A 24341-nucleotide genomic window follows, 5' to 3' on the forward strand; every position below is an offset into this window, starting at 1 on the left:
TGCAGTCCATAATGAACACTTGTGGCTGCGCTAATTTGCGTGGGAGTTGTTTTTTCTCTTCCACCCTCCTCGCTCTGTGGACTTTGATGGACGTCTGTTAGAGCGTTTGAATTACTGTCGGCACCCGGGAGGCGAAGAGGCTAAAGCGGAGCGGCGGATTAAGTTGCGAAGAAGAAGAGGTAACTAACTTCACGCTCGGTTTCGGACCTTTCGCAGCCGGACGGTTGAACCAGACAGTCCGACGGAGGCGACTCCGCTGACAGTTAGTTCACCGCTTCGTTCCGGTTTTTCTGGTGTTTGGTGGCACCGAGTCCTTCTGCACGTCAGACGGGATTGTAGTGCACCGCCGTGTGTTTTCTGGTGAGTCAGTTGACTTGGAGAGAGAGAACGAAAAGACCTGTGCTACCTGCTAATACTCCAGGACAAGTTCAGTTGTTTGTTTCACGAGCCAAACGCACTGAAAGTGTTATCGGTGGACGTAAAAACACGACTGTGCGTAACGTACGATTTATTCACAAACGGTACTTTTCAGTGTGAAATTCACACGCCTGTGCTCACCTGTGCTCCGAGAAACAATGTCAGGCTGTTAAAGTTTCAATGTGACGTCACAACATAATCCAAACGATCAAAACAGTTTTAAATCACGGGGAAGTGTCTTGTTATAGGAAAGTGTGATTTCACCTGTGTGACAGCTCAGATGAAGCTGATGACGGAGGCAAGAAGAGGCCTGAGATTATAGTTTTGAGGACGGGTAAAGCTCATACAGTGATCAGTAATTATATTTATATATATATATGTGTATCTCACTGGCTCAACCTGTGCAGCCACACTGCTGTGCTTCTCCCTCAAATAGGTTCGTTTTAAATGTACAGAAGTGACAGGTGAAATCCCTGAGAGCAGCCTCTCCCTCCTTCTGACACACTCAAGAGTTGGCGAGAAACAAGTGTCAGGAATGTGAGAAAGGGAGGGGCGTATTTATGTGGCCCTAATATGGTTTCATTTGTATACTATTTGGTAACACTGCCGTTTGGCTTTGTTATGCCAATGAGCTCCTTTTTAGATTTGAAAAGAGGGAATAAATGGCCGATTGTTTGAGTGTGAAAGAGGGCCAGTGGCAAGATTCACAGAGAGAGATTGACTGCAGCAGAGAAGATGAGGGTCTGGGTTCAGGTCAAGAATGTAATGGAGAGACAGAGGATCGAGTCACTGAGTGTCCTTTCAGAGCTGAGAAGGACTAGGCTGCTTTTACCACTGTTACTTATGCGCTTGTGTTTTAATTTTTACTTAATTAAAACTTAATGATTCACATGGGGAAAAACAGGGCGGATAATGGTGTTGGAGCGTGCACATGTCTGCTTTCTAGTTCTAAAACAATTAGTCAATCAGCTCATAATAATTGTAACTTCCACAAAAATTTATTAATTTAGGCCAGTGATCATTCATTTGTTTTGTTACTCATGACATATTCCCCATTTCAAAGTTGGAGTATCGGCATGTAAAACTCCAACCATCATTTGTGAGCGCTTTCCATCACTTTCACTTTCTTATTTGATAGTTTCTTCCATCCTTTAATTGTGTTATTTGGGTTTTCCTGTCCATTATACAGTAAGTAATCTGTTGATTTCAGTCATTTCATTCAATAAACAGTTTCCGGGGCACAGGGCTTCAGTTAGCTCAAAGGGCAGGCTACACGATCAGTCTCCATCACAGGGCATGGAGATAATCAATAATCAATTAGTGGGGCAGTAGGGTGATGTGGGTTCAGTTGTTATGGTAAAAATAAATCTCTACCAATATTTGCTCTCGGACCAGAACAACTGACCGCTGAATCAAAGACATTTGGTTTGTTATGGAGAACCACAGAATACATGCATGGAACTTTAAAACAATCTAAACAGTATGTTGGTTTTCAAAGGAGTTGCCAGTTATTTCCTGTTAATTGACAGATTGTTGAATCGTAATGGCCATCTTGGCAGCCTCCAGCCTTTCTTGCTTGTTCTGCCTGGTCAGAGACAAAGTGGTAACCTGAACCACGGGGACTCTGGTGAGTCAGCAGGAGGGTCTTGCATGTTTCCACACTTTGCTGTTGTTTCATTTTCATCCTGGCACTGTCAAATCTCATTCATTCTAGTTTCCATTCCATCTCGGATCTTAAACTGAAAAGTAGCAGTAATTCATTTCACTGTGTGAGAATTCACTTTGAGGCCAGAGGCATCGGGGCCGTCAGCAGGACTGCAGGGAAGCATGACTGTCAACAGTGTCCAAAAACTCCCAGAAAAAGCAGCGCTAAACAAGCCTGATCTGATGTAGCTGCTACAAGAAGGGTTTGCAACCTTGGGAGCAAATACTCTGTAGTTACTGTGTTACACATCATGGTATTTCAGTACTTTCTTCTGATAATGGCTTGTCTGTATATTTCTTGTTTATATATTCACAATCTTTAAGTTTACAGTGAGCCCTCACTCAGGACTCACAGCAAGATTATAACGGGCTCAATTCTCAGCTGGTCTTGTGCCAGGAACTGTTTTTTTGCAGTCTGCATATCTGCTTGTGGCTGTGTGGGTTCTGTAATTTGTTTCTTTATTGCATGGTTATTGTTTCTACCCAGATATGGGCTTCAGCCCACTTGAACATGACATTGATTAATCAGGTGTAGAACATAGGATACATTTTCTGTTTTTTATTTTACTTTCTTTTGTCTTTTCCTTAATTCACTCTACTCGGGTCCAAAACTTAAAGCTTGTTACGTTTTCCATCAAGTGAGGAAAAGTCTACATGCATTGAGATGATCATTCAGGTCTGTGAACATATTTTCTGAAGAGACATGTTATTGTCTTTTATTGAAGAAGGCTATTAGCGTAGGTGTGAATGAGGTTCATTTTGAAATCACTAGTAAAAAGTTGCTTTCACAGTATATTTCGGCAAGAGATTTTTCTTTAATAGCCCCAAATAGGGCAAACGGAGAGCTGCTTGTTCTTTCTTTTGTGTATTTCTTTTTTTTATTCCCTAAATGTAATGTGCTTTAATATGGTTGTGTTGTAAATGACACTAGTCAGTGGACTGATTGAAGTAAATTTCAGATTCCAAAGAATGTTTTGTTGGTGAAATTTAAAAGTTGCAAGGCAGAAATGTCAGGGGGTTGGGTAGTTTTGGCATTTTCAGAATTGCTGCCCTCATTTTCCGCCCCACATCAGCTGGACAATGGGACGAGTCCACCCCGTCACCCCTGTACCCCTCTCAGCGCGAGCTGGGGGGGGTTCTTCCTTTGTGACACATAAAAAATGGAAGTGATGAAAACACGCAGATGAATCGATACTCAAAGAGGATAAAATATAGTTTCTCCCTCTGCCAGGCTCAGACTCAAAAGATCACTGCAGTTCAGATGTCCCACTGCATCAGTGGATATTGTTTGTAACACATCTTCTCCACAGTCATCAGTGCATGTTGTGTTTGCTTGACCTTGGTGTAAAGACAGGGGGCTGCAGGCTTCATGCTCGACTTCACAAATCTGTCGTGACACAGTGCTTCCTCTGTGGCTCCCAAAGGGTGGAAAAATCGACAAGTAGGCCGGTCTGTGGACAATTCTCATGCACCACCAGCACATGTCATGGGGAATGATGCCACTTTAATAATTGAAGGTTGGTCTTTAACATCCTACTGGTTAACATTAGTCTTCTATGCCAGCTTTGTCTATCCTGGATAGACGGCCAGTCCATCACAGGGAGAAAGACACTCACATCTATAGGAAATTTCAGAGTCACCAGTTGCCCCAGACGCACCTTTTTAAGCTGTAGAAGGAGACACTGGACTACATGCAAACTCCACACAAAAAGGCCTCCCACATCCTGGCTTCAAACAAAGCGTATTTTCTCTGTGATGAGATGGTGCAAACCACTACATCACGATATGACCCCCTTTATCTGGTTATTGTCATTCTGTCCTATGGACTGTATTTCTTGGCTCACATTGTCGACTGTCGTTAATCACAATTTTTATAGACGCTATGAGGTTCTGTGCTGTGTCATACAGCTTAATAAATCAGTACGGAAGTTATACGGGTGAATGTGTGCGTACAAAATGAAGTGAAAATATTTCAGGTCTTCTTTTGTAGTTAGTCCTTTGTGTGTCCGGGAGGGTTGTTCGCAGGAACAGCTTGACTTTGTATTTTATCACAAAAGCACTGATAAGAGGAGAAAAGTGGAGTTCTCTCACCTCACCCTCCCTCTCTGTTTCTCGGCCCACTTTCCGACTCTCACCTCGGAGAGCTGCAGAGACCAAGCAAAAGGTGCAGAGCCGAGCGATCAGGAGGGCGTGTTGTAATAGTTTTGGAGTGAGTTTAATGACCCGTGCCTTTGTAATGACATGATGACGGGATCATAAACTGGCCTAACCCCAAAGCATGACCAATTAGTCGGTGTTGCAGCTCGAATTTAGTTCACCCTTTATGGAATGGCCAGTGGCCTCAGCTATTTATTTATATATTGATCATGTGTCATCACAATGTTGGGAAAGGGGACATGCACTCATCAAAAGAAACAAACTGAAAAGAGAACTGACGTCCGGCAAGCTGCGGCGGTGGTGGTCGGCATTCAGTTATCAAAGTTGTTGAGGGAATTACCATCGGTGTCTGTCTGGGAAACTTCCAAAAGTTTGGAAAAGGCTTATTTTGTCCCCACAAGGGGAAAGTGGTATGTGGGTGTGTGCTCTCAGGTTAATGACTAATGGACATCACTCAGGACAAAGTCCACACGAGCAATGAAGGGCCTGAAACTACACGTTACTTCCTGTAAATCTGTGTCTCTGCATTTGTTTGAAGGCTGCACCACTGGACTTTTCCATTTACATGGGAATACTGCAACACCACTGTAATGAAGGCTCTTGCTGGTGTTTATATTTTACTTAAAACTAAAGTTAAAAAGGTTCAAATGTTCCATGTTAAGCAATTTTACATAGCAGGATGGTTTTATCTTGCACGTAAGGGACATTATTGGACATCATAGTCTCTTTCTGAGCCATGTACTCTTTTGTATAAAGTCTCACTACCCTTGATTGTAGATCACAGATTTAAAAAAAAAGAAATTGCCTGCCTTTGTCCTCAACGATTTCATTCCATTGCTGTTGAATCGACTTCAGTTCAGGTGCCACATGCATCTTTAGTGGGCTGTGCCAGTAAACTTATGGCATAATCTTTAAACAATTACATGTTTTCCTTTAAGTGCAAAGATGTCAGAGTACATGTGGAAAAAAGCCTTCACATTACCGATTTGTTTTTCAGACCATAACGGGGGCATTTTCCAACATTATTCCCTTGTTCATGATACAAAATAGGGTGAAACTTCCACAAACCTTGTCCTCCATTTGTTAGTTCACAGTGTCTCCTTGAATGCAACAAGGTACTTTGTCTCTTTTTGGCAAATCTGAAAAGCTGTTAGTCATAGTGTTTCTATGACTAACAGCATAACAAGCAAGACCAATTCTGCAGCCTTTAGCATACAATAAGCTCGCGAGTGTTTGCTGCTCGGTGAGGACTTTAGAAACAATACGTTTATGAGAACGTTCATGATTTTCTCCTAGTTTTTGTTGTTTTGTATTTTCAATAGGGTCATCCCACGGAATAGAGAGGAACCAATGGTGGATGGGTTTTGTTTGGTCCATGGGCTATAGCTTTTATAAAATACAACCAGGCAACATTTTCTTTTTCGGGCTAACTTGTTTCATCTCTCCACTTTCTCCCAGTATGAGTGTACCATCGTCTGGTCGGAGGACCCCAGTGGACCACGGCGTCCAGATCCGTTTCATTAATGATCTTCACGGCGCTGGTGGTGGGCAGCCTGTGGCATCCCAGCCCAAACCAAAGACAAAGTCCCATAACTCCAAATATGGTGTGGCGGTCCGGGTGCAGGGCATCGCCGGTCAGCCATATGTGGTCCTGAAGGATGGACAGAAGGGAGACTCGTACGGAGTCCAACTGAAGACCCAGTACCACTCGGGCTACAGCAGCCTTCCCCGGAGGAGAGACAAGGCAGAGCGAGGGCCTGAGGTGGGAGATGCAGGAGGAGGGGAACGGGGAGGGCAGGGAGGGGCGCTGCGCCGGGCTCAATCCCATGGCTCACTGCTGGACAGGGATGGAGGAGATGAGGATTTCCAGCTGTCTAGACCACCAGGGGACGGGAAGTCTGGTAGTTATGGGAATCTGGATGGAGGAATTGGAGTGAGGGGCGACAGGGAGCAGGGCTGGAGTGTTAGTGATAGGGACATCAGCGTAGAAAATAATATGTGGGACGGTTCGTACAAGGCGGGGCTCAACAAATCTCTGGGGTCAGTGGTGGACACTCAGTCCTACCCTGAACCTCCTCCATACTCTGGCGTCAACAAACTTAAAAACAGGTTTGATGGTGGTAAAGCTGGAGGCCAGCAGAGAGGAATCCCTCCTCCACAACACCAACCCAGAGCTCCATCTCCCCTGATCGCTCCCAACCCCTATCCTACGTCTCAATCTTCCACTCAAAGCAGCTTGGGACGCAGCCAGGGCCCCGTCACCAAACTTCCTGGATACTCAACTAATAAATGGGCTCCAGTGGAGCCACCGTCAGCGAATCTGAGCGAGGCACAGGTACGAATTGAGACCTCTTTCCTCTTCGCGTTGTTTATTACAGCTGCTTTTCACATCGACACCAAACGCCACAAAGCACGCAACATTGCAAGAGTAGTTTTCTGATCTATGTCTTAAGGTGACCCCTGACCTTTTGCTGGACCAGGGTCAGAGTGCAGAGATGAGCAGCGAAGAGCAGATCATGAAGACTATATACAACATCCTGAGACAAGGGTACAGATCTCCACCTCATCCTCAATTCCCTCAAAGCTTCACGCTATTGGCTTCATTTCGGTTTGAGATTATCTCATTTCTCTCCTCAGGACTAGTGAGAGTGATGTCACCATCAGGCACAAAGCAAAAGTCATCTTTCAGAAGATCCAGAACCTGAAGGTTTGTTCTTTTGAGAAATCTAATTCATTTTATAAATAAATTCACATGCAATGTAGTAATTTAACCTTTTGATTTACTGTCTGAACTAATTTTTTTTTCTTCAGGATGCGACATCTTGACCATAACTCACTGTTATTTTTAAAAGCTACAGATTCAAATAATAAAACTACGAGAGAGTACACAACTCGAGCTTTGGGTTCATGTACTACACATTGCAGTAGCTCCCTGGATTTCCACAGTATAGCCGTTCAATCACATAAAAGATTTATTAATATGTCACATATTTGTAACATGAGCTTCCCAATATGTTTATTCACACAATAATATTGACTTCCAGATGCTGAAAATATCCATTATATTGGAAAAAGGAGCAGATTTTGACCGTATAAATTTCTAAAAGCTTCTTATTAAATTCATCTGGTTAACGCAACAGTCAAATCAGAATTCTAACATTGTGAAAGCTTTTACTTTTATGTACGAATGCGTGAATAATTGTGTCCAAATTGTGAGAAACATTTTCTCAAAAACACATTTTTTTTGATAATTATTAGATACTATCAATGTAGAAAAAGTTCCTGTATCCCTCTTGAATGAAGGAATTATGCTTCAAAAATAGTATTTGTGTGTTTGATAAAGACAGTTTACATGTGTGCCTCCTCTCCTTTTACATCTTTTTCAGCCACAGCCCAGAGAAAGCCCGAGGGAAGAGTGGCTCAGGGAAAAGAGAGAGCTTGAGACAAAGATTTCTAAACTACAGACTGCCCTTCACGAAGAAAGGAGAGTAAGTAGAGCAGAGAAAGATGTGAGCACTCAGAGGTATCCTATGACCTCCAGTCATAAGCAAATACTTGTTTCCTTTTTCTTTCTTTCTTTTTTTTTCATTGCCTCAACTAAATGTGGTAAAAGTGTCCCTTTACATTGCCCGTTGTTGTGTGTTGGTGGTGTGAATTAGTTTTGTCTGGTTACCTTATTTTGATGTTTCTCTTCATATACATTCAGCTGGCTAATTAAAACTTGCTGATTTTGACATGTAAACAGAAACCTGCTGAATTATCTGAGTTAATTACATGGATCCCCTCCAGTGCTGCATGTAAACACTTGTTCAAATCTGTTCAATGTGAGAGCAACATGATGCTACTACTGATGAGAATAAGTCCACTAACCTGTTCCATTGGTTGAGAGCAGGAAACTGTTCTAAGGAGTTTTTCGGCCTTTTTAACTAATCTAACCAGGAGGGCTGAGGGGTCCATTGGAGTGTGCTCCTGATTAATCCTCGGATTAATCCTCAAAGCCCTGGGGCCTGGTCAGAGGTGCACACATGCACAATAATCTAACTCCAATAAGGACTCATTATATGTTGGCTTAAGGAAGCCGGGCAGGTCTTAATCTCTAATAGCTTTAAAGAGCTTTATCCCCTGTGCATATTGATCTGCAGGCAAATGTGAGGTCTGCTTCAACATTTTCTAAAAGCCCTTTGTTTCTGCCACCAGAGCCACTTGACGTCTAAAGTTTCACGGCACTCATTAATTCATCATGTCCACTTGTGTATAGGACTCGGCGAGCAATTCTGATCCCGCTCTGAAAGCTGAGCTCGAGTCTTGTCTGGATGAGAATCTGCAACTCCAGGAGATGTTGGATCGGGAGAAAAAAGAATTGAGCGACACACAATCAGAGTGAGGACACCATGGCAAACATACACACACAAGGAAGCAGCCAGGGGCATGGCACCATTGTCCAAAAACAAGCAGCTACTGTCATGTATTGACAACATGCACAATTAGTCAGTCTTTTTGATTCAGTCTCTCATTTGTGTGTTTGTCCGGTTCTCCTCGCAGGCTGACTCAGCTGCGCATGGATCGGGAGAACGCAGAGACTCGGGTGAGAGGGATGGAGGACCAGCTGGCTGAGCTTCAAGATGAACTCCGAAGAGAAAACGGCAGCAAGACGGTACTACAGTCACACAAACACATCCACAAAGATGATTTACATCAGGATTAAATTTTAGAATATAAAATTATATCGAATTCTTGCAAAAGAAATCGGTTAAGCTTTATTCAGTGAATTTAATTCAAATGCTTAACAATATTAAAAAAACAAACATATTCAAACATGCACTTCTACTGCTCGTATAAGTGTACATAGACAAAGCCTTAAAAATATATTTACTATATGTCTAGGTGTAGTAATAAATGATGTACAGTTCATATTTTATTTAAACTATTAAAATGAATGACAAAAGTTTGATCATACAAGTAAATTACTTAAGTGAAATACAATCAAATGTTTAATCATTTGGTAAAATAGTAAGAAAATAAGATTGGAGAGAAAATGAATAATGAAACCACAAGTAATGTAATAGCAAGCACACTCATAACAAACCCTCAGTTTGGGTCATAATGAAGTGGAACAAGAGGATGTGAGGCATGATACTAGGAAATACTGATGTATTCACTGTGTCTGCAGGACCTGATGTCTTATCAAACGCAGCTGATGGAGGTATGCCAGCTGAAACAGAAGCTGGAGGAGACACTGAGACAAAGAGAGAGGGAGCTTACAGCTTTGAAAGGTGCTCTGAAGGACGAGGTGGCGACCCACGACAAAGAGATTGAGGTGCTGCGAGAGCAGTACAGCACCGACATGGAGAAGCTCCGCAGCAGCATGGAGCAAGTCTCTCAGGTGTGCATCGCTCTGAGGAGCACGCCGATCTTCAGAAATCTTTGGCTTAACCTAAAGACAATTTCATGTCAAAGTGGAGAAAGAGGCTCAGGACATTTTAGGAAAAAAGCCAATTCCACTAAAGTGTTCAATGGCTGCTTGATTCAAACAAAAATGTATAATTCCTGCACAATGACTTGCAACCTCTTAAATTAACAGGAGAGAAAATAACCCCAAGCTTCTGTGTTGCATAATTCATGAAACTGGTCCCTCGTTGTTGACACTGATCCTCCAATCTGATTTCATTCAAGCCCACAATCGATTTACTACAGTTCACTTCATATGGTACAGATACTTCAGATAAATAATACTGCTGCTTGAAAGAATTTCCCTTTTATCTTTGGCGAAATAGTGAGACAAACTTGTGTTGTTTCTCTCAGGCAGAAGGTTCTGTTCACGCTGCCTAACTATTGATTATAATTATAAATTGAACAAATTACTCATGCAAAACTATTAAGCAAGTAGAAGTACAGAAATGCACTACATGTAAAGAAAACATCTTGTGTACTTTCGAGGTGTGTCTTTAACCAGATATACATTGTTAACTGTGCCAGATGTCAGATAAAGCAGGTCCGGTCCACATATTTGACTTTCACAGCTTCATATCTGCGAGCTGCCGATAACATCTCACTAACAAACACAGGGCTCAGGCCAGTGCGCAGGGCAGTTTTACAAGCTTTTTTTAAGATGACTATCCTGAGCTGCACTGTTCCTCCACACAAACTGTGTATCGGCTCACGTCACTGACGCGGCGTGTGACTCAGTGATTAGTTAAGCCAGTCTTCATCTGTTACTTTTCATCCTGAGAAGTCTTTGGATGCATGTTAAATTAACTTTAGTTCCCCGTGTCATAGAGCCTAGAATTAATCATTAATAAGAAATGCCTTCACCAAACATGTTGATTTAGAAAAGATGCACAACAGCCAGAAAACATCTGTTTAACTTGTGTTGCATTCAGTCAATTAATTGGAGAATATTGAGTAGTAGCACACACTGTGATATGTATTTTTTTACGTGACTTAAATTGTCACAACTAAAGAACAAGATTAAAATGGAATAAAAGTGAACAAATTTGAGATTTTCCTTCCAGCAAATGTTTATTTTCTTTGAAAAATGTACATTAAGTTTCAGGTTTGTCAAATCTATTTCATCTAATTTATTTCTGAAACAACTTTACCGTAACCAATTTTTGTGCATGTTCAAATTAGGAGACTTTTAAAGTCCCCAGAGAGCCTGTGAACAGAAATACAGGAGAAGCTGCACACAGCCATTGAACTCTATCATAGCAGCCAGTCCACACATTTTTCTTCGATACTACAAAGAAAGAAATGTATAATGAATTTAGTGTTTGCTCTTGGAGCAGTGTAATAGTAGTAGATCCTAAACCTGATTTAACTTTTTGTGTTTCCTCCTGAAGTCTCAGGAAGGCATCGAGGCAGAGCGGCAGCGTGTGAACGCCTCGGTCCGTTCTCTGCAGCAGCAGCTGGAGGACTGCAGGGATGAGAGCAGTCACTGGATGGAGCAGTTTCATAACACCAGAGATGAGCTTCGAACAGCTAAACAAGAGTGAGCGTTTCAACTGTGTTACAAACGTTATCACTATTCACCCGACTTGTGATATGCACCTCGTCTCTGTCTGCATTTTGTTTTTGTCTTTGCACCAACTACTAATGTGTTTCTGTTTCCCCCCCACCCCCCTTCTTCATTTTACATGGCCAATGTTTCCCACTCTCTCTCTCTCTCTCTGTCAGAGAGACTTGCAGACACCCTGAAACACAGTGAGAGTCGATAATTGAACAGTGTTTGTTTTAAGATGTCCAGAGTTGTAGGTTTAGCTAACTGTGCTAACAAATGTCTCAATGTAATGTCAAGGCCATTCACACCGTCACAACCAAATACCCACACTCATGACTGGCTCAAAGTGGGCTTCCACCAAAATGTGGGCATGATCCAAGTTCAAATATGAAACAATCCTTCATTGAGTCAGTTTTTGAAAGAGGGAAAACAATTTGATGAAGCACTACAGCAATATTGTCAGGTTGTGTACCTTCGGGAAATCATTATTTTAGATTCTTTATTGTGTTCATGCAGTGGATTCAGATATTGTGCACACTGTATGTGAGCAGAAGACATAATGATGCGAGTAGTAGTTGTGAATGGTCTTGTACTCATGGATCACTTTGTGAGGTGGACTCGTACAGTGTAACACAATAAAGTACAGCTCTGCCATAATGCTCATTTTTGGTTGAGATAATTTGCCTCTTATGACTAGATTGACTGGATTCGCGGGATTGTCAAAAATGTGTCATGAGGAAATACCTCCTTTTAATGGCACTTAAATTTCAATATCTGGCACTCCTTCAATCTGACTGAAAAGTGTTTGACACACTGGTGAAGCATGTGTCTCTTTGGATTTTCGAGATATCAAACAGTTTAAGAGAAGTATGTCTGCCACATCCCGTCAGCTGCGACAGAATGTGAATAGAATTTTTTTGTTCTGTGCGAGTTGTACCTTATAAAGTGGCCACTGAGTGTATTTGTGTCTGTTTTAGAATAGAACATCCTGCTCATAGATGTGGTTGTATCGCGGTAGCAGGCAATGTTGCTTTCAATGTCCTCAAGATGAAGTAATCACTCACATTGTCATTATGTATACTTAAGCTAATTAAGCTCATTTGTTGTGAGTCACGTTGAAAATCAGCTGATGTTGGTCAAATAATCCAAAAACAAAACCTCAAGGAATTATATTTACTCTGATGTGTTACTTGTGAATGTCTGTGCCTGTCTCAGACTCTTGCAAACCCGCCTGGAGAAAGAGGAATTTGAAGAAGAACTAAAGGAGGTTAAAGACAAAGTGAGCACTATGAAACAACAGATGCCGGACCCCGGTCAGACACAAACTCTCACCCAGGTGCAGTAAATTCCCACCAAACTCTTGCGTGTTACAAAAAACAGTCTCATAAAAACGGATCACTAAAAGCAGCATGTTGCTGCATTTCTGTTCAGGAGCTGCAGCGATGCAAAGCTGAGCTGAAGAAGACCAAGTCTGAGGTGGACAAGCAGATGACGGAGTTTGACAAGAAGGTCATGGAGGTCATCTCGATAAAGAAAGCTCACCAGGAACAGGAAGCTGAACTGAAGTATGAAATTGGCAGGCTGAAGGACCAGTTACAGCGGGCCAAGGATGATTACGCCAAAGCACAAGAGAAAAACAAACAGGTTGGTCTCATCTCACAGTATAAAGTTGTGAGAGTTCGTAAAATGATACTTTTATTACCTCATGAGTTCTTCAATATCACTGTATTTTTGAGAGCATTGAGAATCCTGTCTGTGATTTGACTGCCAGAATGAGAAATTCTAGGAGCCATGGCAGTGATTAATATATGGTTGAAAGGACCAAGTTGTCTAATTTCTGGTCGTTTTTGAAAAGAGTAGATTTCTTTTTTTTTTCTCATTTTAATTTTTATAAAAAAATTTCAATCACAACACAAATAATAAAGACAACAACAAGGCAAATGGTACACCATACAGACAAACTAACCCCTCAGGGTCCTAGTATTGGTGAGACATGGCAAGACAAAAAAAAAAAAAACAGGACAAGATTGAGAGGAAAAACATTCACATATGGAAAGAAGGTAAGGAGCTCAGTCCATAATTATAAGAGTAGATATGTACGTTATGACTATCTCAAGTATTCTCACAACATCCTGACTCGGTATGCAGAGTTTGTTTTACGAGGTTAGAATTTACGTTCAATTTATGTTTCCTCTTGATTTCATCCTTCCTTCGTCCTCCCCTGTGAAGCTGCCAGACCCGGCCGCCGTCTCGGAGCTGGAGCAGAAGGTTGAAGACGCACAGAGTGAAGCTACTCAGCTCAAGGAGAAGCTGTCCTTGACTCAAGATGAACTGGACTCTTGTAAAATGCGTCTCAGCAGGGCTCAGATGGACGTTGACTCGCACAAAGAGGCCGAGCAGGAGCAGATGGAGGCCAACGTGCGTCTCAAAGAAAAACTCTCAAGATTAGAGGTAAGATCGCGGCCTCACGTGCAACACTACCTGTGCATTAGATACTCTGTGAGCACAGGACGTTACAGTAAAATGGGGCGTCCTTTGTGGTTTGCTCAGGCTCAGCTGCAGTCCAATGCTTCTGAGAGCTCAGAGGCAGAGCTTGCTCTCCACGCTGAGGTGAGGGGCCTGAGATCTGAGCTAGAGGAGGCCAAGAGAAAAGCATCCAGACTGAGCCAGGAGCAACGGGAACTCATCCTGCGTCTGGAGAGTTCAGACAAAGACAAGGACGCCCTCAAGCAGACCATGAGCCAGCTGGAAGAGGCCAAGCGACAGCAGGAGAGAGCGATGGAGATAGTCACCAAGGATGTAAGTAGCAAAGACCTTTTTTTTTTTTTTTAATACTATACAAATAATGAAAGTCTGTGCTGTCTGAACTGTCCTCTCTACTCACTGGAGGACACATAGCAGGAAAAATAAAATCCTTTTTGTTTTGTTCCGTTTGCCTCTGTCAGAATGAATCTCTGACCGCGTCCTCAAGAGAGGAGGTGCAAGCTCTCAAGGTTCAACTGGAGGAGCAGAGAGAGAGAGCACGCAAGGAGATGCAGGAGGTGCAACGTCAGGGAGTCGACGCTCACTCCGAGCTGGAGCGGAGCCATGTGACTCTGAGGCGGCTGGAGGAAGAAGTGTGTACCTGCACTCTGTTTGCTCAGATTTTTTTGAATACATGTTTGTTTCTCTTATGAAAATCATGTCTGCCCTGAATGTTCTCAATAGTTGTGGCATCTAATATTCATGATTTATGCTTGGCTGCTTGCTCTTATGTGCCTCTGCGCTGTCACATGCAAAACCACACATGATGGACATTCAGTGTGGCAGCGCTGTTTCTAATATTATGACAAATGTTACCAGTTGTCACGACAAAAGAAGGAGCTTCTGCTGGCGTGTGAGGAGAGGGACAACCACCAGCTGGACAAAGAGCTTCTAAGCAACCGACTGCGCCACCTGGAGGGAGAGATAGAGGCCAACAAAAACAGCCACAATGAGAAAACTCGGGAGGTTCGACTCCTGGAGGTATGATCGTCATGTGTTGTCTTCTTGGTAGGGAGAATAAACCATCTGGGATTAGAAACCATGACAACAGGGCTCTCCGCTGGCGACGGTTCTGCACGCATTACTAAACATTCTTCTTTACATGCCTTGCACTCTTTTAAAAAAATTCAACAGATAAAAAATGTGTGCATTACATTTTGCCATGTTTTAAGTGTAGAAAAAGTGTATAATGAACAACACAATTATATTCAAGGGGGCTTGTTAGACTTGTAGGTGGCGTGGAAGTGACAATCACTGCTATACAGCAAGATGTGTGTGTGTGTGTGTGTGTGTGAGGCTTCTGCGATTTTTCTAGACTCCATCCATTCAGGCAGTGTTCTACCTGAACAGGTTGACAGTCCATCACAAGACTACTGATTCACATTTACACCTACGGGCAAGTTTGAATCACCAGTTTGCCCCCAAAAAAAGTCTTTGAACTGCAATTCAAACTTCAGTACCCTGAAAAACCAGCATGCGTACAAGGAGAACATGAAAAACTCCACACAGAAAGTACCCCATGACTAACCTGGACTTAAACGGGAACGATCTGGCGACCCACTACGCTACAGTACTGTGTGGCCTCTGGACTGCAGCCTTCACTACTCCAACTTTATTTATTTATTAAAGTGGGGCCAGAAGATTAATGCAGTTATGACCTGTATATTGCATTTTCTATCTGGTTTACTCTCTTTGAAGCTCTTCATTACTTTGTTTTTTTTAACCATTTCATTGTGTTAAAAAAAACAAACGAACAAGAAATGCAGCTCTACTTTGAGAATGCTCAGGAAAACTTTGCCCGCTTGTCCTTCTATCATTGCTCCAATGAGTTTCTTAGCATATGAATCAGCAATCTGGACAGAAGCAAACGGGGGGGGGGGGTTATCAAATATCCCAGAATGTTATGGTTTTTCTCAGCCAACACATCTCTAAATCACTGCAGGACCAGCAACATCCTGAAAGGTGAAACACATTAGATCTCCTGGAACCATCCAAGCTGCAAACCTTTAACTGAAAAATCTTTATCTTTTGTCCAAGAGCTGTTCCAGAACCTGACTTGGTCACAATAGTACAATAGCTGTGGACATGATGTACAGTATTTTATACAATGACTTCTGATATTTATTTTATGCCACCACCACCTACAGTACTATTATACAAATGTACTATTGCTTGAATCTCAGTAGAAATGTGTGTTGAGCTTGTGAACATGTTTGTATTGTTCTTTCCCCGAAAATCTCATTGAGCTATTTTTGTGCAACAACTTATCCTTTTCTTCGTCCTGACAGGACAAGCTGAAGCGTCTGGAGTTGGAATTAGAGGAGGAGAAAAACAGCGTGGAGATGATGACGGACCGAGTGACCAGGAGCAGAGACCAGATCGATCAGCTGCGCTCTGAACTCATGCAGGAGAGATCCTCCAAACAGGACCTGGAGCTGGATAAGAACGCCATGGAGAGACACGTATGTCCTTGTGCATCACATTTGCGTTTTTACCGGCAGCAGCTGAACTCTTCACTCTGCCAGAATTCACTTCCCCGCTCGCACGTCACCGCTGTGTCCTCACTCGAATGCAAAATGCAGCCCGCAGGTGAAAAATCCAGTGTGTTTGCGCTGCTGACCCTCCACCCTCGAGTACGCTTTATGTTTTTGTTGAGCTACTATTTGTTCGTGTCTGTCGCCATAGCTGAAGGAGCTCAGGAGTCGTGTGGCGGACATGGAAGGCCATTCCCGCTCCTCAGCAGGAGTCTCCCAGCTGGAAAACAAGATCCAGGAACTGGAAGAGCGTCTGCTCAACGAGGATAGGTACAGATGACACAACAGGAAACATGCAGCACTGTAGTAAATCTTCACAAACACTGTATATAAATACTTGTGTAGTGTTTTTATGATAAGGATCATTTGGAGTTTAAAGTTACATTTTTATTATTTATCAAAATGGTGAAACTTCCATATATTTTCGATTTGTTAATAAAAGAATTGCTCATTTCTAATTTAAATAGAAGCTTTTACTTGTCATCCATCCTGTGTGCGACATTGCTTCCTGTTAATTTCACACACTATAAACACATCAGGGTAAAAACAAAACCATACCTCCATCTACAGAGGAAACATGCCTTTTGTTTTTGTTTTTGTTTTTAAAGAGAAAAGACGTCCATGTTGGCGTCTCAGCGCCGTTTGGAGAGGAAACTCAAAGAGCTCAGTATGACACTGGACGAAGAGAGACAATCACACATTGAACACAAAGACCAGGTATAAACATTGACGGTGTTACATGGAAAATGTTGTGTTAAATTTGTCCTTCAAGATGTGGGAATAAACTGAAAACCCCACCTCGAACCTTGTGTTGCAGCTTACTCTGAAAGTGAAGGCTCTGAAGAGGCAGGTGGATGAAAGTGAAACCGAGCTAGAAAGAATAGATGGACTGAGGAGAAAGGCCCAGAGAGACATGGAGGAGCAGATGGAGCTCAAGGACGCCTTGCAGACCCGAGTAACCGCTCTAGAAACTGAGCTCAAGTAAGTTTTTGTTTTTGATTCTCATCCAGTTTGTTACTTACCGTGAACCTTCTGTAACCATTATGTAAGACACTTCCTGTCAGCCAGACGATCACAGCGGCATTCATGTGTATGTGTGAGTAAGAGAGAGACACGACATCTCCTCCTTATGTCGGAGAGGGAATTAATGTGCCTGTAAATGATGCCCTGATGAGCAAGCCCACATTCTTCAGCTGTGACACGGATTCAGACACCTGGTAGACATTCACACGAGCCCCCTGAGGTGCAGTATTTCGCAGTCTGATGTGTGTAAAACCAACCAGCAATCACCCACGTGTGAAAAGGGTATTTCATTAACCTGAAACGGTACATTACTCATGCACCACAGGGGAAATTAAATCACAAACATGCTCCAACTGGCACCAAGGAAATGCAGGTCATTTCATAGTGTGACCAGCAGAGGGAGTGCTACGACTACTGGTTCCAGGATTTTGAGACTTGACTGTAAAAGTTCAGGTTTGTTTTAAGCACCTGAGGTGGTGAGGCATCTTTATTTGTCATCAACAAACATGAACCTTTTGTCAAAAACAAAACAAATAAAAGAATGGAACACTTTTTTAAAAATAGGAACTTAACAGTGAAAGTAAAACAAGTTTATGATGCAGTCTAACTTCGATTCATTGTTTAAAATAAAGTACATTTTTAATGAAATGAGACCAAATCATGAGACAGAAAAGGAATAAAATGGCTCTAATAAAAGCTCAATTGCACATAGTTGGTAAACTCAATCGTAAAAAAGTTGTTTCTCTTGAAATACATTAAATCATATTTGAGTTCAGAGTCAGTATTACAAGATTAAAACAACAGTAATCGTATCATGACTAAAACAGTTTGGTTGAAATACCAGAGGCACATCTGAACTCGGCTAGTTATCTAACTCGCTCAGGCCCAGGCGCTCATTGTGTGGGAGGAAGAGGAGGATGAGTTTAAACCTTGTTGCAGCCTGATGAGAAAAGGTTTCCCTCTGTCCTTCGTGTTTCTCCTCCTGTTGAGGTCTGACTGGAAACTCTCTGCTCTGCCTCACACGTTTCACCCACCACTGCTCTGGTCCTTTAAGTCCTGTAATAGCGGGAGTTCTGAACCACTAAATGACACGTCTGTCGCTGACCCTGTTCATGATCCACCCGGACTCCATGTAAATGGCACGTTGGGTCGCCTCCCACTCTCCCAGCTCATTTGAGGTCACTGCGTTGCTTCACATGCTCATTGCTTCCTCATCATACATAAAGGAAAATGTTTGCTCAGTGTTGCACAAAAGAAAATGCAACAAGCTCGATTCGACTCTGTAACAAATCAACCTTCAATGCTGGCGGGTTTCCAGGTAAAGCTGGATGTAGTCTCGTGTGGGAATGACACAATGCATTATGGGATTGATCCACTGATATTCTAGGCCACTATATAGTTTAGTTGTCCATGTGATAAACATGTTTACACCACTTACTCACTGCACCAGCTAAAGTTTACATGTTTAGCATTAAAATTCAAGAAGCTATTGTTGATTCAGTGACTATAAATACTGTCACACTGATAACAGACAGAGCGTAACGATCCCCGTGTCTCTCAGGAGGAAAACTCAGGCAGCGATGCGGCCTGCCTTGGATTCATCGGCACTGAGTTCAGATGACGACGACAGCCTGTTCGACTCCTCCACCATCACCTCCTTCCTCACCGAGAGCAACCTCCAGACCAGCTCGTGTTAAAGCGGCGCTTCAGGAGCCGGACGATGGTGGGGAAACACAACACTGCCACGGTACAGAAAAGGTGTAGATTAGTTCCTTTGTAATCTGGGAAAGAAGCCAAAAGGCAGAATGATATGCACTTACTGACAATGAGGGAAAAGCACAATGAGCTGGGAGGTGTCTGGAAAAATCACTCTCCTGTTACCCTTTAAAATATGTCACACCAGAGTGAATGAAAGGAAGCAGAAACATCCTCGCCATTTCAGGGAATTTCCTCCAGTCCACAATATGTACAGATGTTTTCTGCAATGCAGAGTACAGACCACATTTCCAGACATTCCCTTGTGATCCTGGGTATTTTGCCCTTTGTGTACCCTGACGGGCTTAAGCTTGTCAGGCTGGATAGGGTATCTTCCAGTCCCACGGTTGGTAGTTCGATTTCTCATCTTAACCATTTGAATTCACTCTATTTCGGACAGTCTGAGGCATCTCTTGAAAATACATTACAGCGATGAACACTGAGGTAAATGTACTTCTATGCCCCCTTGGCTACAAACCCTTCATAAAGCAATGAGTAGTTTCAAATATTATTTTGTGTTAAGGCAGTGCTGCAGGAACTGGACAGGACGTGGCATGATAAAACTGAGCCTGCCAGTCTAAACTGAGGGTATACAGCACCTACACCTGCACTTATAGACGAATCCCTGAGAGCAACAAAATGTTCTTAAAAGTCCAAGTAAATGTTTTTGTCTTCACTTCAGGTCTCACTCACTCACTCTCACACACACACTCTCACACCTGTACCAAACATACTTTAGCCACAAGTTGGATTACACAATTTTAAATGCATGTGTGCAAATCTGGATCTGTACGTGCACAAATCTAAGCCCGGCCTCACAAATATCACAGAAATGTCAACTCACTTTGCCTCACACACTTAACACTACTACACCAGAACCCTTTAATGCTATGACTTACAAAATCACAAACATTTGTTTCACACTGTTCTAAAGTTAATTCACAAACACAAACGTTGAAGCACTGCAGATTTACTCCCTCTCAATGAACTCTGAGTACGTATATTTCCCTAATCCGTCCACATCTTGGTTGCCACAGAATAAACAGCACTGATGGATCAAACTGCTTATAAACAAACATTAAATTGTACAAATTAGTTAGAAACCTCATGTTGGTGTTAAAATGTTTAGTTCAACTGACCATAAGCAGAAGTCCAGCGCACCATTAGATAGGTGAATTATAAGTGAGGGCATGAAATTACAGCCAGTATATAAAATATATTAAAACATGTATTGTGAGGGGAGTTGTAAAGCAAAAAAAAGGCCAAATTTATTTTGCTAAAGAGTTTGAAGTATATTTGTAGAAGCTGCTCACTTTACTCTATGCATTCCTTCATGTTCAGTCAGTCAAACACAAGACGTCGTTTAATTAAAATGCCTTGAAATGACAAAAACACTTTGTAATGGACTTACTATCCTTTTGATTTGTTTTAAGTGTACTTAACATTTTTAGATATTTTCAGAGTTGATTTTGTAAAGTTTGAACAATCGGTTTAAGTTATAAATGAAGTTGATACTTTTTTTTTTTTTTTTTTTTTTGGAGTATTTTCAGTCAAACTGATAAATGGTACTGAATATGATTTGTTTGATGTATCGAGCGGATGAACTTGTGCATACTACAGTTGTTGCCTGGAAAAGTTTAGCACTGACTGTACTTATGAAAATCGTTTGTTTTTTATTACCTTTTAATTTAGCAGCAATAAATATGTTAAGTTAAACAGTTTCTCTTCGTCCTGTCATTATTGGGTTTAACAAAATATCTCAACAAGGCCGTATGTTTGCAATGTTACTTAACCAGGCCTTCAAAATAAAACCAGCATGTAGATTTATAAAGGTACATTTAAAGAAATTTGAACAATTGAAACATTTTCTTTGTCCACAATGCAGGTCAAACACGGAAACTTACATATTCTGTATTTATTAAAATTTAACTGAAATATTTGGGTCTTATTTGTTTTATTCGTCATAATTTGATCTTTGAATTATGAAATTCTGAGAAACTGTCTGATTTCGATTATTCATGAGTAATTTATAAATGCAAATGTTTTTCTTTTGAAATTACTTCCTGCTTACGGTGCAAATGCTCTCTGCTCTCTGCTCTGCATAGATTGTACTGATATCCTTTCTTTTCACTATAGAAGCGACAAGGTAAATCGTAGATACTAACTGATCACACTGGGAGTTTAGTTCACAAGCAACACAGAAGACCAACGTAAGGTTTTTTTTTTGCCACTTTTCTTTCAAACCTCTGGAGGAAGAACACTAACGGCAGCAAGATCCCCCAAATAAATCTCCACAAATAAAACTGAAAACAAAAATTCTGACTCAAAGTGAAAAGAGAAGTAAATGGTCTTAGTGGAAATGACACTCAGTGAATAGGAGGAAGACACAACCAAAAGGAAAACCTGTTAACTAATGTTAGTATTTGGGATTATCTTGGTGCAAAGCCAATAATGAATTCCTGTCTGTGGTTAACTGGAGGAAGACTGACAGAAGCCGGAACCCACAGAGGTGATGAGACCGGCTGGCCTGCTCCACCGTCCATTTCTCCCAAATGTGGACTCTGCATGCCCCATGAATAATCTGGGACGGCATTGGGTCTAATAAAAACGTGGATTCTGACCTGAGGCTGAGCTGCTGTATTAAAGCAATCAAGACATCTTGTTATAAACTGAAACAACTCTGAGATCTCTGAAACTAGATTGAAGACCTTTCTGTGTCTATCACTAACGCATTTATTTTATGTTTCACTGTATTGTCTTACCTCTGGCTGTTTTAAAGGTTTTTTTCTTTGTGTTTATTCACCCGTCTCAACTGTCTGTTAATGTAAAGTTCTTTAAATGCATTAATGCTGAAATATGCTGAATGAATGAAGCTCCCTCGCCTTTTAAATGTCTTTTGGTTTAAAAAAAAAAAAAAAAGAAATATTCAAAACTAGGTGGAAGCTTGGTTTTCCTCAGAGACAAAGGTTGCTCCGTGGAGAAAAGCTGAGCTTCGTGGGTCTAAATGATTTTGAAAATCAACACGAATCAGGTTGCCTGTGATGAGTTAGACGCAGCAGGACCTGCATGATTGAATTGTCTCCAGACTTCAGTGCACCTGACTGTAACAATGAGTCGTTACCAAGCTATGCAGAAAGCCTCTGAACCACGCTGAGCCCCTCAGGACAAAGGCTTGCGGTGAAATTGTGAAGAATTGAACACATTTAATGAGAATGAAGTTTTATTTATTGCACAAATTGTACATGAACGTTGTCTGCTGCACACCACAGCATCTGCTCTGAGTGGATCGATCCACAGGTTGAGTTCGGTGTACACAGAGATCTCGTATCTTTCACCTTATCCGACCCGCAATAAAGATGTTTACTGGCGTGTGTTGGTGAATTTCTCAGGAAGTGAAGCGACTTCGTTGGACGTGAGACCTGCAGGAGGCAGTTGGCAAATGTTTCACTCGGATAAGTCAAAGTACGGAAGTGGCTGGTCGAATTTGATTCAATATACTTTTTTTTTTTTTTTTTTATAAAGCTCTTCTAATGATCAAACTGTGATGTTTTCAGGTTCACACATTTACTTCAGACTTATTAGTCTTAACCACTTTGTTCACTGATTAATCTTTTTCACCATGCCAACATTTATTGTGGCGAGGCCAAAGCAGACCACATACCTGAAGTCTACAAAACTGCTTTCTTCATTTTAGTGTTTTTTACAACTCTGTAAAAGAGTGTACGTCACATGAACAAACGCTGATTAGAAATCTGTGTTTTATTTGCCAAAACATCAACATGAGGCCAACCAGAAGTAAAAATAAATAAATAAAAAATCTCTGGCCCAGTGAAACCAGAGAATCACAGACGAGTTTCTAACACGTTTGCTGAAACAGAGCTGCGATTCATTATAGCAGAGGCCTTCCTGAAGCAGTGTGGAAAGAAAAACATCAAAAGTAGTAAAATAAATACAGAGCTTGTTGTAGATGACCCACATCAGTCCCTCTGTTGTCCTCCCCTTCCTTATCTGTTGTTTTAGGACTGTTTAGTGTGATCACATCAGCGATAAGCACCGAGCGGAGCACAATCGTGTCGGGCTGAAGTGTTTATAGGCGAGGTCAGTGTACGTGCTTCATGAGCTGTTGCATTCATCCCCGTCATAATTGTGTTTACACGAATTAGGAGCGATGATGATGATAACTCTGTTTGATCTGTTAAACTTTAGCGTGTGCCCCAGTAAACTAATCTTCACAGCAGTTTCATTTGTGGTTTTAGCTTCATTCTTCGCGTCGTATCTCTTTGTAGAGCGTCCCAAAGTCACTGCACAGGTAATCCACGATGGTAAAGTGGTTTCCCCATCAAGATGCGACACAGCGGTGTCTTGTATTGATGGCTGACGGGTTTGAAGCTTTCAGCTGCTTCTGACGGTTGATTTTTCCCCAACATAAGGATTTACGTTTTAATGTAAAAATCATCCACTCAGACCACAAAATATAATGAGCCTGTTTTTGGATCGAGGGAAGAGACGGGGGGGGGGAACATCACAGGGAGAACGTGCAAACTCGCCGTCCACATTGTAGAACCAGGTCTTTTTACACACAAGAGAACAAACCACCACTTCCCTGTGTGGCCCGGCATGACGGAGTTCTATTAGACAATCTTCTTTGATCTTACTTAAAAATATCAAAAATGCCAACAAACTTTGTTCCGCCAGTCGTTCCCAACCTTTTGAACGTACGCCGTTCCCAGCGGCTGGAGCTGGGTGCCCCTTAAAAGTTGGATAAAGCAGAAAGGGTAGACGGATGGATGAATAGATTTGCTTATTGTCTCTCAGCTGGCAGAGTGGGTTTAGTGCCGGTTTGTTGGTGCCTGGATCACCACAGGGTGAAGCATGTCAGGAATGTGTGATGTCAGCCAAGAATTACACAAAAGCAGGTTCTAAGAAACTCGTGCAGAAGTACAAACATCGATCTGACTAACAAGCAGCCAATCCCCACTTCAAACACCTACAGGTTTTGATCCCGCTCATCTAATAACTAAATCTCTTAATCACACTTGGATTTTTAGTTCCCTTATTTTTTATAACATTTGACTATGACTTCAGGTAATTGTTTTTACTCCTTGTTTGAAGAGGGATGAAAGCCAGCAGCCTGAAGGGACTCCTCAGGTGATTTACGTGTTTACATCCTAATGGGTACATTGGCACACAACAAACGGATGGAATGTTACACAGTTCTGAGCGTGTGAGAC

General features: G+C 41.9%; 1 protein-coding gene across 1 annotated transcript; it reads left to right on the forward strand.

Annotated features, from left to right (window-relative positions):
• The first annotated feature begins 55 nt into the window (after positions 1 to 55).
• Positions 56 to 20831, forward strand: cgna (cingulin a). Its single transcript, XM_080470769.1, has 20 exons — positions 56 to 179; positions 5737 to 6613; positions 6732 to 6826; positions 6916 to 6985; positions 7665 to 7766; positions 8537 to 8658; positions 8821 to 8932; positions 9449 to 9661; positions 11118 to 11266; positions 12491 to 12611; positions 12707 to 12919; positions 13505 to 13726; positions 13826 to 14074; positions 14221 to 14391; positions 14618 to 14779; positions 16087 to 16260; positions 16484 to 16602; positions 16941 to 17049; positions 17150 to 17313; positions 18917 to 20831. Exons 2-20 carry the CDS (start codon positions 5738 to 5740, stop codon positions 19050 to 19052), a joined length of 3579 nt encoding a protein of 1192 aa, XP_080326895.1. The 5' UTR covers positions 56 to 179; position 5737; the 3' UTR covers positions 19053 to 20831.
• The last annotated feature ends 3510 nt before the right edge of the window (positions 20832 to 24341 follow it).

This window comes from Lipophrys pholis, assembly GCF_963383615.2.
Source record: "Lipophrys pholis genome assembly, chromosome: 9".
Taxonomy (NCBI): domain Eukaryota; kingdom Metazoa; phylum Chordata; class Actinopteri; order Blenniiformes; family Blenniidae; genus Lipophrys; species Lipophrys pholis.